The sequence below is a fragment of the Haliotis rubra genome, unplaced genomic scaffold (assembly GCF_003918875.1).
Source record: "Haliotis rubra isolate DU_JTF1 unplaced genomic scaffold, ASM391887v1 Scf1459, whole genome shotgun sequence".
NCBI classification, from domain to species: domain Eukaryota; kingdom Metazoa; phylum Mollusca; class Gastropoda; order Lepetellida; family Haliotidae; genus Haliotis; species Haliotis rubra.
Window position 1 is genome coordinate 26,667 of NW_025765402.1, and position 12,090 is coordinate 38,756.

Sequence of the window (12,090 nt, forward strand, 5' to 3'; positions counted from 1 at the left end):
AGTATAAAGCAGGATGTTTTGTAGTCAGGCGGGAGCGGAAGAAAATCTATTAAAGTAGCGAATATGGTGTCGAGTAAAACATCAGACATGCTCATTTTAGCCGACTGCTACAAATTGGCCTGTTAGAATTTTGTTTGAATGAATATGCTAGCCGTATATGATATTGCATCATGGAGAAACTCACTGGTCTGTGATTATTTGTATAACTGACGGTGTAGCTGCGAATTGATGCGGCTTTAAGCACTATTTTATCACTCATTGACGTTAATATATTTTCCAGCTTCCGGACACTTTCATGTATTGACTTTTATTGGACATTCATATTCACAATTTCGTTTGTTAAATTATATTTAACACGCTGAGGATTTTTAAGTACATAGGAAATTGTAACAACGGGAACTGACTTATATACACTACCCTACACATCGTGTATGTAAATTGCATAGCATTTTCAAGCTATGTCATAATTTTGCTAAATGCTACTTGGGAAATGAAAGGCATGAAAGAAGCATGACCACAGCACTACTAAGATGCGCATGCGCCTTGACCTTATGATATTACGCATGCGCAAGGACAGCGTCTAAAACGCGATCTCGCGAGATCGCGAGAACGCGAGAAAATGAAAAATGTCGCATTCTCGCGATCTCGCGATTTCGTGTTTTTGTTGCCATATTTGACAAGTCGAGATTGCGAGAATGCGAGATTTGACAGCATGTACAAATGTCGCATTCTCGCGATCTCGACTTTTGACAAAAAGTGCTATGTACCAAAAACACGAGAATGCGAGATCGCGAGAACGCGAGATTTTGGCCAAATCTCGCGATCTCGCATTCTCGCACTTTTGGCATTTTTAGCTTGTTTCCAAAGGACGAGATTGCGAGAATGCGAGATCGCGAGAATGTCAGTTACAGTATTCTATAAATTTCAGTATTGTATCTGTTTTAAGTTTTCTAGTTCTTGCTACGATACTCTTTCCGTGCATATTCTAAAAATATTGAGCTCATGCATGCTACGAATAGACGAACTGATGTCTAAAAAAATGAAAAGTGCTGCACAGTATAAAATCTGAATTTTGCTTTGTTTATGTTTCTAGCAAGCGCTGTGTAATGAGCACAACGTCCTGTTTTCACCCCCAATATGTTTCGATTTTTCTTAGACACTTCGTTTTAGTGACAAGGACCATTTGGAATTTGATTCTAAAATGTATGAGGAATTCAGCGATGCATTTGTCACAACTGAATATGAAATATACATGATGTAATAGGCGTCCTATGACAGGCCTTAGCGAAACTTGATTTTGTAAACACTATCCAATATGGCGGAAAGCTCAGTTCGGCGTTGGTGTTCGTGTATTTTCCAACACATCCCAACCGATTCTAGGTTTCTCGGCGACGTTTCAGAATTATTTAGACGTGTTTCTTCACAGCAGTCGAAATGTTTGTTTTTGTTCCGAGGTTTAGCCCTAAAGATGCCATTTTGACAGACGACCGAGAGTAACACTTACATGTTTACAGCGCGGAATTGTGGGAAAATATTAGGGGAATCCCCGGATGAAATTAAAATATTTACCTTAGGACGTCATTAGATAATGATACGCTAATAAGTGTTTGATACAACCGTTTTTAATGATGCCATTAACTAATGATGCATTAAGGATTTAATGTATCATTAGGGTTTAATGTTGACATTTAGTTAATGAAGCAATGATACAACCGGATCCTGTACAATTACATCAGCTCCAGCCTTCAGTAACACATCAACACCCTCTGTATATCCCAGTCTTGCTGCTGTATGAAGTGGTGTGTCACCTTTATTATTCTGTACATTAACATCAGCCCCAGCCTTCAGTAACACATCAACACACTCTGTAGATACCTACACTGTTGCTATAAGAAATGGTGTGTCACCTTTGTTATTCTGTACATTAACATCAGCTCCAGCCTTCAGTAACACATTAACACCCTCTGTATATCCCAGTCTTGCTGCTGTATGAAGTGGTGTGTCACCTGTATCATACAGTACATTGTTACGGCGTCCGGACACCTCGCGATATACTGGTACTGGTATACTACTGACTTAGTTTCCGTACCGTAACATAAAACAAATAGCAGACAGAAACGTAGCTTTAGGCAAACCAAACTTCCACACTCCAAAAGGACGTTTTCACAAACTAATATACTAGGAGTCAAAGATGAACAAACACAGGTTGGGTGAGAATGACATTATATTGTTATCTACAATCATAGAAAGTACAAGACACAATGGTCACTGCCAGACAATTACAAATTGTGGAACGGGGTGGATCAAACACACAAAAATATATTATGGACTAGGGAAGCACGGACCGGGCATAAGTCAAGGAACTAGATATAATTCATCATATGGCTTAAAAAGAAGGAATAGACGTAGACATACTCTCTGGAAGTCTAGTCAGTATACATCCTTACAGTTGGCTTATTCAAAGCAACCACATAGAGCATATGAAGAAGGTGTTCCATAATTACCCATGTCCGGCTTCCCGAGGTCCTCCCCAAAGTTCCTTAGCGCAGTGGCGATGTTCGGCCCTGATGGGCTTTACCATGGTCTAGATAAGGGGAATGGGCGGACGTCGGAGGAAACAATTAACAGGACAACCCTCTCAGACCCGCCAGTCCCCAGGAATTGTGCTTTTTCAATTCCGAAGACATACGACATTACTAACTAAAGTGATTGTAAAGTTATAAATCCATACGTGGGTGGCAAGCTGAGAAACTTCCCTATCAGACTGCCTGGGAAGTATAATCATAATATCTAAGTAATATGAGATATAGGGATTTAACGGATGAAATTGAGCTACAGGGAGTAGGTTGGTATACTTTGTAGTGAAGGTATTTTTCCAAGATTATAGATATAACAAAACAGATTAGGTGAGAACATGATCTTTCAGATGATACCTAATGTTATGGGTGAAAGTTGTGCAGACATGAATAATTAAGGAAAAAGGGCGCGTACATAAAAACACATAACACTAGTTACTCTCGCAGGAATGGCATGTTACCGTTACATTAACATCAGCCCCAGCCTTCAGAAACACGTCAACAATCTCTGTATATCCGCTCTTTGCTGCTATATGAAGTGCTGTGTCACCTGTATCATTGAGTACATTAACATCAGCTCCATATTTCAGTAACACATCAACACACTCTGTAGATACCCTTCCTGCTGCAGTGTGAAGTGCTGTGTCACCTTTATTATTCTGTACATTAACATCAGCTCCAGCCTTCAGTAACTCACCAACACACTTTGTATATCCCAGTCTTCCTGCTGTATGAAGTTGTGACACCTGTATTACTCTTTACATTAACATCAGCTCCAGCCTTCAGTAACACATCAACAATCTCTGTAGACCCCCCCGCTGCTGTATGAAGTGGTGTGTCACCTGTACAATTCTTTACATTAACATTAGCTCCAGGCTTCAGTAACATTTTGTAGATCTCCACATTGCTGCTATATGAAGTGGTGTGTCACCTTCATTATTCTGTACATTAACATTTGCTGCAGCCTTCAGTCACACATCAACACGCTCTGTATATCCCCAACTTCTTGCTGCTATATGAAGTGGTGTGCCACCTGCATTATTCTGTACATTAACATCAGCTCCAGCCTTCTGTAACACATCAACAATCTATGTAGATCCCCTCTGTGATGCTTTATGAAGTGATGTGTCACCTTTGTTATTCTGTACATTAACATCAGCTCCAGCCTTCAGTAACTCACCAACACACTCTGTAGATACCTAAACTGTTGCTTTAAGAAGTGGTGTGTCACCTTTATTATTATGTACATTAAGATCAGCTCCAGCCTTCAGTATCACATCAACAATCTCTGTAAATCCCCTCCTTGCTGCTATATCAAGTGGTGTGTCACCTGTATCATTGAGTACATTAACATCAGCTCCATATTTCAGTAACACATCAACACGCTCTGTAGATACCCTTCCTGCTGCTATATGAAGTGGTGTGTCACCTGTATTATTCTTTATATTAACAACAGCTCCAGCCTTCAGTAACACATCAGCAATCTCTGTAGATCCCCCCCTTGCTGCTGTATGAAGTGGTGTGTCACCTGTATTATTCTTTACCGTAACATTAGCTCCAGCCTTCAGTAACACATCAACAGACTCTGTAGATCCCGTGTCTACTGCTGCTATATGAAGTGGTGTGTCACCTGTATTATTCTGTACATTAATATTAGCTCCAGTCTTCAGTAACTCATCAGCGCACTTTGTACATCTCCTCCTTGCTGCTGTATGAAGTGGTGTGTCACCTGTACAGTTCTTTACATTGACATTAGCTCCAGCCTTCAGTAACATAACGACACATTTTGTAGATCTCCACATTGCTGCTATATGAAGTGGTGTGTCATCTGTATTATTCTGTACATTAAGATCAGCTCCAGCCTTCAGTAACATAGCAACACACTCTGCAGATCGTTGTCCTTCTGCTGTATGAAGTGGTGTGTCACCTGTATTATTCTGTACATTAACATCAGCTCCAGCCTTCAGTAACACATCAGCACAGTCTGTAGATCCCCATCTTCTTGCTGCTATATGAAGTGGTGTGTCACCATCATTATTCTGTACATTAACATCTTCTGCAGCCTTCAGTAACACATCAACACGCTCTGTATATCCCAGTCTTGCTGCTATATGAAGTGGTGTGTCACCTTCTGTATTCTGTACATTAACATCAGCTCCAGCCTTCAGTAACTCATCAACACACTCTGTATATCCCCAACTTCTTGCTGCTATATGAAGTGGTGTGTCACCTGCATTATTCTGTACATTAACATCAGCTCCAGCCTTCTGTAACACATCAACACTCTCTGTAGATCCCCACATTGCTGCTGTATGAAATGGTGTGTCACCTGTAACATCTGAAACTTGGTTGACACTTGCCCCTTTAGTCAGCAAATACGAAACAGCTGTTGGGTTTCCTTTACATGAATGGAGAAGAGGGGTTTCTCCATCAGGTGACTCCATATCAACAGGAGCACCGTTCTCAAACAACATCTCGACTATATTTCTGTTTCCAACCTCACAAGCTCTGCACACAACACTACAGTCACCCACTGCTCCTCTGTCTAAAAAATAACGTACCATATTGGCGTTCAGGCTCCCAACAGCACATCTAAGACCTTTCTGGTTATCTATATCACATCCTCTGTTAACCAGCACTTTCACAACCTCTAAGTGACCTTTCTCTATGAGAGTGTACAGAAGGGATAGTTCCTGGTATTGATTAACTTCCACTCCCTTGTCATTCGCATGCTCCACAGCTGATGTGAGGCCATTAACACAAAGATACTTAAACACCATCTGACCGGACTTGTCTCTTGCATTTAGGTCAGGATGAAGTGACAAAATCTGATTGACGAACTCGTTGTTCCTGGTTTCTGCTGCCAACATAAGCGGCGTCTTTTCCTCCCTACCGTATGTAGCATTTATGTCAAGTTCCATATGTCCACTGATGTATTTCAGTATATCGCACGCAGCATTTGTGCAAACACCCAGTAAAATGTCACGTCTTTCACTCTGGGTGAATAAGAGATTTTCTCTCTCCATAATATATTTGATGAGATGATGTGACTTGCTGCTGGAAAGTAATTCACAAAATGACTTGTTGGATGATTTATCAGTTAGTTTCACAATATCAGATACACGCATGTGAAACCGGGTCTTCAGGCAGTCCATTAGCAAGTCGACAAAGTCTGAATAACAAAGTGACTGGTGTGATAAAACATGCAACAAATTGCCCCTTTGCATTTCACTTGCGAATCTTCTGGCCAAACGTTCAGCATAAGTCCATGAGATGTTAGCAACAAGATCTGTGTCACCAGCAAGGTTTTTCTCTTTTTTCTCTTTACTGGAGTGTGCAAGACGAAGTCGCTGATTTATAAAGGACAAACTACAATTTTCGATGACAAACTTGGGTTGTTTTTTACTGAGAATAAACGAAACACTGTCATATATAGACGGATGATCAAACATGTAGGTGTCCTCTTCCTTCTTGAGGTAAGATCCAACCAAATCATCAGCAGCTGCTATGCATTCATAACCGAGGCTATCATCCTCTTCCAAGTCTTGTTCACTAATCTTCCCATCTCTTTTAATCATAGCCATGAACAGTGAACGCTTTATCTTATCTTTAAGAAATTTATCCAAAGTCTTTCTGAGGAAATCCAGTGGCGCTTGAAAAAACATTTGAAGTTGAGTCCTATCCTTTTCAAATGCTGCGACAAACATTTTACAGACATGGGGGAAGCCGTGTGGACAGTCGGCCTCACAAATCTGAGACTCAGTTGATTCATCGATGTCTATGTTTTTGGTTTCAGCATGAACACGCCATATCTTCTTTCGCTCATAAGAGCCTCTTTGCGAGGAAACTTCCACCACGTATTGAGGACTGGAAATGTAATCTGCCATCCTTCCCAAGTCTGCCAGTGAGGATTTCAGCACATAGTCACGGCCTACGAGGATAATGATAGTTTCGTCTTTGTTTGGACTTGTTCGTTTCACCTGTCTTTGATCAATCTTTGTCCTCTCTGAAACCTTTTCAGTTTTGGTAGAAACGTCTAAAAGATCTTTTTCAGCATATGTGTCAGGATGTTTAACATCCACAATAGGTCTGAGACTTGGTCTCCACTTGCTCCATTCTGCAGTGTCGAATTCCAGATCACCAAATATGTCATCTAACATAATGACAGGATTAACACAGGCCATCGTGACCTCATTGAACTCTTCTGGTGACACCACTTGGTATACTTGTCTCCCCTGACTGTGTAGATATTTGAGAGCCATGTAGGCTATTGTGGACTTCCCCTCTCCTGGTCTTCCTTTAATTGTCACCCATGTCGCTCCTCTGTCCAGCTTCTCTTTCACTTTCTTGAGGACGTCTGTCTCCACCATGTCGTTAGTCCATGACTGTATCCTGGATGTCGTCCTTTCTGTGGACACAAGGCACATTTAAAATATTTATCCATAAAATATATGCAACAGTTAACAAACTTCAAACCTAAAAATCTTACTAAAAAAAAGGGATTCGAACCTGTGTCTTATGCAGAACAAGCAAACGCTCTAACCTCTAGGCTACCCCACTGCCCCATGTAAAAGTTACTCAAATTCTGTTAAGGCTCTAAAAAGGTTATTACGTATTGTGTAAAGAATAAACACATGTCCGATGCAATTCGATGCCAGTAACAAGACGTGGCCAATGATAAGTCGAATCGCCCATTAAAATGAGAATATATCACTAAAACTGAAGCATGACAAAGTCACGCCTGGGGGAAGTGACAGATGGCGAGATATAGGTAGAGCAGCGATTCAACGAAACAGTATTTGGTACTTGTGTCAATGTTTTAAGCAAAACAATCAAGTTATAGACTGCCCCGACAGTAGCGACCCCATGTCAATACGGATTAAGTTGAAAAGTGCACGTCCTACACGGGGCCCAGCCAGCAACCCTTTTATTTTGTGTGCTGTTCTTATTCACTTTTTGATCATTACCAATCCTTTAGACATTTGTCAAGACCACATAATTTTTCCTATACAATTCCACAGACAGGCTGTCGTTGCATCAGGTTGATGTTTTCTGAATAATGTTGAGGAGTAAAACCTTTTCTGACCGTTATTTATTTGTGGAAATGTTAATCCATTTTGCATACTTTAATTCCAAAGGGCTCATTGAAATACCTTTTTTACGGCAGAGTTTCTTTTGCAACTGATCAGGTGAATATATGAGATGCATATCAAATGAAAAAGTATAGTTAGGCGTATCACAATTATATACTATATAAGTGAGTGCGTGAATGCATGGGTGCGTGCGTGACTGAGCAATACACCTTTATGACTGATATCAGATGTATTAATCTAAAATACTGGGACGCCATGCCTTTCATCAACCAAGTTGGCGAACCTGACCATCTAAATAGTCACCATTTAAGACAAGCATGGGTTGCTGAAGACCAGTTCTCACCCAGACCTTCCGGGCTAAATCTGTTGAATGGAATGTATCATATCCAGTACTGAGATTATATCAGTCCGGTTTAATCGTACACTGCCACCATATGGACAGTCATTGTAAAAACAAGTTCATCAAATAACTCACTCCTGATCTTCTGTGCTGCGGTCAGTGGTATCTCCTCTTCCTCTTTTATGGTCGGAGTTGTACTGATATTCTGAGTTCCGCCAATGTTCAGATTATTGCCTCCCTTCACTGTCACATCTCCAAACTGCTGCTGTACTTGTATAAGGTTGTACTGTGTGACTGTAACGGAAACCACGTGACTGAAGCTTGCATAGATGTGTTCCATATTTGAACTTATATTCAACTAGTGATTCGGGAAACAATTGGTAACATCAGCAGACAAAAACACTCCGTATGACGTTTTCTGAAAGGTGTTTGCTAAGTATAAGTGAGGAAGGATAACAACTATGGATGAACAACTTCTTTATTGCTTTGAGAGTGACGTTTCGGTGTAGGTTCTAACAAGCAAGGTGCTGCCGGTGTTAGAACCTACAGCAATAAAGAAGTTGTTTATCCACACATTGTTATCCTTCCTTACTGCCCCAACTTCTAAATGCCCCCCAAAGAAATTAAGTATAAGTGGCTTTGGTAAACTGAAAAAATGAGGTTGAAGAAGATTTATGCTGAGGTCAAACACACTTCTATGGTCACATCTCCAAAATGTTGCTCGACTTTAACAAAGCTGCATAGTGTTGCTGTAACAGAAGTCATATGACTGAAGGTTTCACTGACGTGTTCCATATTTGAACTTAGATAGCACTAGTGACTCTGAGAACAAGTGATGACATCAGCCTATTTTTCTGAAAGGTGACTTCCAATTTCCGTTTGTTCATAAATTGCTTCGATATAACTAAACAGAGATTGACAAAGACTTGCGCTGAGGTCAAACAAGCTTCTACGGGGGCTGGGAATGTTTATGGACACTCTGCCAAACACTAGCGACATAGACACCACATCTTCAAAGATAGAGATATACCATGCCTAAAAAGTAGGATATATCAGGAATGGACAAAACATGAGGTACTGGTAAATGTAAATTATCTGATCTTATTTGCAGAGACGTAAGGTTGTAAGGGTTGGTGAGATAAAATGATAGCTCCTCTTAGTCTTAACGAGATCAACAGCATTGGGTAAAACCACCCACCTGCAGGAACGTCCCCAGTCAGTGGTACTTCAGGCAGCCCAGAGGACTGTATCTGTGACACAAGAGATGCTGGTGTTGAGGGCAGAAGAGACAATGTTGACGCTGGTATCAGGGCTGCTGTTCTCGGGACCTGTAGACTTGTTGTTCCTGGAACTACACTAGTTGTACTTGTGGATGTTGGTGTCAGGGCTGCTGTTCCCGGGACCTGTAGACTTGTTGTTCCTGGAACTACACTAGTTGTACTTGTGGATGTTGGTGTCAGGGCTGCTGTTTCCGGGACCTGTAGACTTGTTGTTCCAGGACCTACACAGAAACAAACAGGTCAGAGACCAATAACATAACACAAACAATGCCATATGAATACTAACATAGTTAAAATGGCATAATACGCACAAAATATATACTCTTAAATAGAAACTGGACTTGCTGTTGTTGTAGTTTAATCACTGAGTGCCTATAACTGATTCTGACAGGACATCATTGCATCCATAGAAAAACCAGAGATGCCAAATGCTGTCTTGAGGAATGTTTTGATACTCTTACTGAAGTGAAAGTTTGTCTATAAACACAGCAGAGGAATCAGGACTGCAACTTTCAGTCAGACAGTCTGGTTTCACCACCACTCACCACAGTAGAGTCTGTCCATGACTATCCAGTTACCACAGGGCTTTCAAAACCTAAGAGGTCAGCGAAATAGAGCCACAGGTCTCTATAGCTCGCATGAATTGCAATGAATATCATAATGACATGAACGTTGTGTTTATTACACGCTGGTGCAGACAGTTCCACAGTTATATCTTTCCCAAAGTTACTATTAGATAGCAAGACACCTACAATACCTTAGGACAAAGTGGCAATTGCTTACAGAGGGTATAGAAACAATGGTTCACAATACACAGCAGTTGCACTTTGACACAAAATACCACTAACACAATACAAATATCTTTATCACATGCATATTCATGGATTGTTTATACAATCCAACAGTTAACAGGTCTCAAAACTCAAATGTTGAACCTCTCTCGGCAAATGGCAGTTGAAAATATTACCTCTCACAAAGTTGTTACAATGGTATAGCCAAATATATACAATACCGCAGGGCTAATTGTCAGTAGGCTTATATAGTGTGTAAAGCAACATTGGTGCCCAACACTCACCTCAGGTTCAACGGGATTCATCGCCAACGTAATACAGTGTTGTAAGTACTTGATGGCTATGATGGGGTGGTAAATGCTATCAGCCATTCATGTTCTTTTAGGTGTGACTAGTCATGTATCAAGAAAGCATCATGTGCTATCATTAAGACATACATACCTTTACCTACAAGCTGATATGACTGTTGATGACCAGTCTGGAATTTGACCGCTACAGCACCTGCTCCAAGTTGTGATATATCCTGTATCCCATCCCCTTCTTCCTCGTCTGTGCCATCACTAAGTCCGTCACTCTCTTCATCAGCATCTTTATTTTCTGCTTCCTCCATGCCTGCTTCTTCACTCACTCTGTGTGGGTTGGCCGTGTCAATGCCCGCACGTTCCACGCTTTCCGCGTCTGATGACATGTCTCCATCATTGTGTTTCCTCCTGCACTCTGCTGGTGTACATCCCCCACTCTCTGTGTGACTGTCATCCGTCGGTCTTTGACCTTCTTCCATTCTGCTTCTATTCAGTTCCCAAGTATATTGTTCAAATTTAAAACTTTACACATCCTTCCCTTTGCACTTGTTATCAGTTTCGTTACTGTGAACTCATCATCATCATCATCACCACCATCATCATCATCATGACCCAACAACAGAAATTACTACACGTGTACAATGTCCTACAATCTCCCTCCACACTTTCAATAGTTCATCCCTTCCTCTTTCTCTCAATCTCAATCTCTCCCCCATTCCCTCATCGTACACTCTACTTTCTCTCCGTCCCTCATTCTCCCCCTCCTCTCAGTCCTCCCTCTCTCACCTTCCTCAGTTCCACCCCACTTCCCCCACCTCCCTATTTTTTTATCCACAATTAGGCCTCCCATTGTATTTCTCACACTTGCTCTCTCTCAACTCTCTCTCTCCCTCCTGTCTCTCGTGCCTCTCACTCTTTTTCTCACACTTGCTCTCTCTCAACTCTCTCTCTCCCTCCTGTCTCTCCTCCCTCTCACTCTTTCTCACTCTTGCTCCCCCCCCCCTCTGTTTCCTGTCCTCTCTCTCACCCTCTCATTGCCTCCCTCCCTCTCTCTCACTCAATCTTTGGGATTAAGGGTTTGAACTACACCCCCTCACTCTCACCCACCCACTGGGATACTGAATACGAAATATCTGAGTAGATGATAGGATCTGTAGGGACTTACCTAATACAAGAAGGATAACACACAGAGAGAGAGAGAGAGAGAGAGAGAGAGAGAGAGAGAGAGAGAGAAAGAGAGACATGCATACAGAGACACGTACACACACACATGAATACAGAAACACGTATACACACACACACACAATTTATCATATATATACTACTTCACTTGCCTATTTCTGTTTAATCAAAAGGATATGAATCTGAACGCAATAAAGATAGAACGACACTGCTATAGTGAGCAGTGGTGAACATTTGTATACTTTGAAATATTTAAACTACACGCAAACAAATACACATAGTATATGTGTATGTATGCATATATACACACAGGTACACTCATTTTCATGTATCAAATTCTTCAGGGTATATTATATACTGATCAAACCAAAGCCCTCCACATACAATCAAAGAGTACATGACAAAATAGAGCCAGCTGATGTTTGGAATGTTCAGAAAACATTTATTGATTGACTGGTCAATTTTATACATGGCAAGTCTCTGTATGCTGACGCCGGAGGGTCTGTCACGAGCTACAACAGTCTAG

The 12,090-nt window shown here is 41.2% G+C and overlaps 1 protein-coding gene across 6 annotated transcripts; it reads right to left on the reverse strand.

Moving 5' to 3' along the window:
• Positions 1–2,206: 2,206 nt before the first annotated feature.
• On the reverse strand, positions 2,207–10,992 carry LOC124269596. Of its 6 annotated transcripts, XM_046704618.1 has the most exons (7): positions 10,522–10,992; positions 9,208–9,510; positions 8,145–8,303; positions 4,807–6,984; positions 4,504–4,704; positions 4,006–4,104; positions 3,514–3,906 (listed from the first exon to the last, which is right to left on the reverse strand). In XM_046704618.1, exons 1-7 carry the CDS (start codon positions 10,859–10,861, stop codon positions 3,776–3,778), a joined length of 3,411 nt encoding a protein of 1,136 aa, XP_046560574.1. In that variant the 5' UTR covers positions 10,862–10,992; the 3' UTR covers positions 3,514–3,775. The 6 variants fall into 6 exon arrangements, with proteins under 6 accessions (XP_046560576.1, XP_046560578.1, XP_046560580.1 ...); XM_046704620.1 differs by lacking the exons at positions 3,514–3,906; positions 4,006–4,104 and adding an exon at positions 2,207–3,418; XM_046704622.1 differs by lacking the exons at positions 3,514–3,906; positions 4,006–4,104; positions 4,504–4,704 and adding an exon at positions 2,207–3,418.
• Positions 10,993–12,090: the final 1,098 nt, after the last annotated feature.

What these genes read in the sequence shown, in the direction of transcription:
- LOC124269596 (XM_046704618.1), bottom strand. Translation starts at nt 10,861, where the DNA reads ATGGAAGAAGGTCAAAGACCGACGGATGACAGTCACACAGAGAGTGGG. An exon ending in CGCAGCACAGAAGATCAGGA is followed by an intron (nt 6,985 to 8,144) that starts GTGAGTTATTTG and finishes TTGTGTCCACAG; the next exon opens with AAAGGACGACATCCAGGATA. An exon ending in TAATGTACAGAATAATGCAG is followed by an intron (nt 4,705 to 4,806) that starts GTGACACACCAC and finishes AGAATACAGAAG; the next exon opens with GTGACACACCACTTCATATA.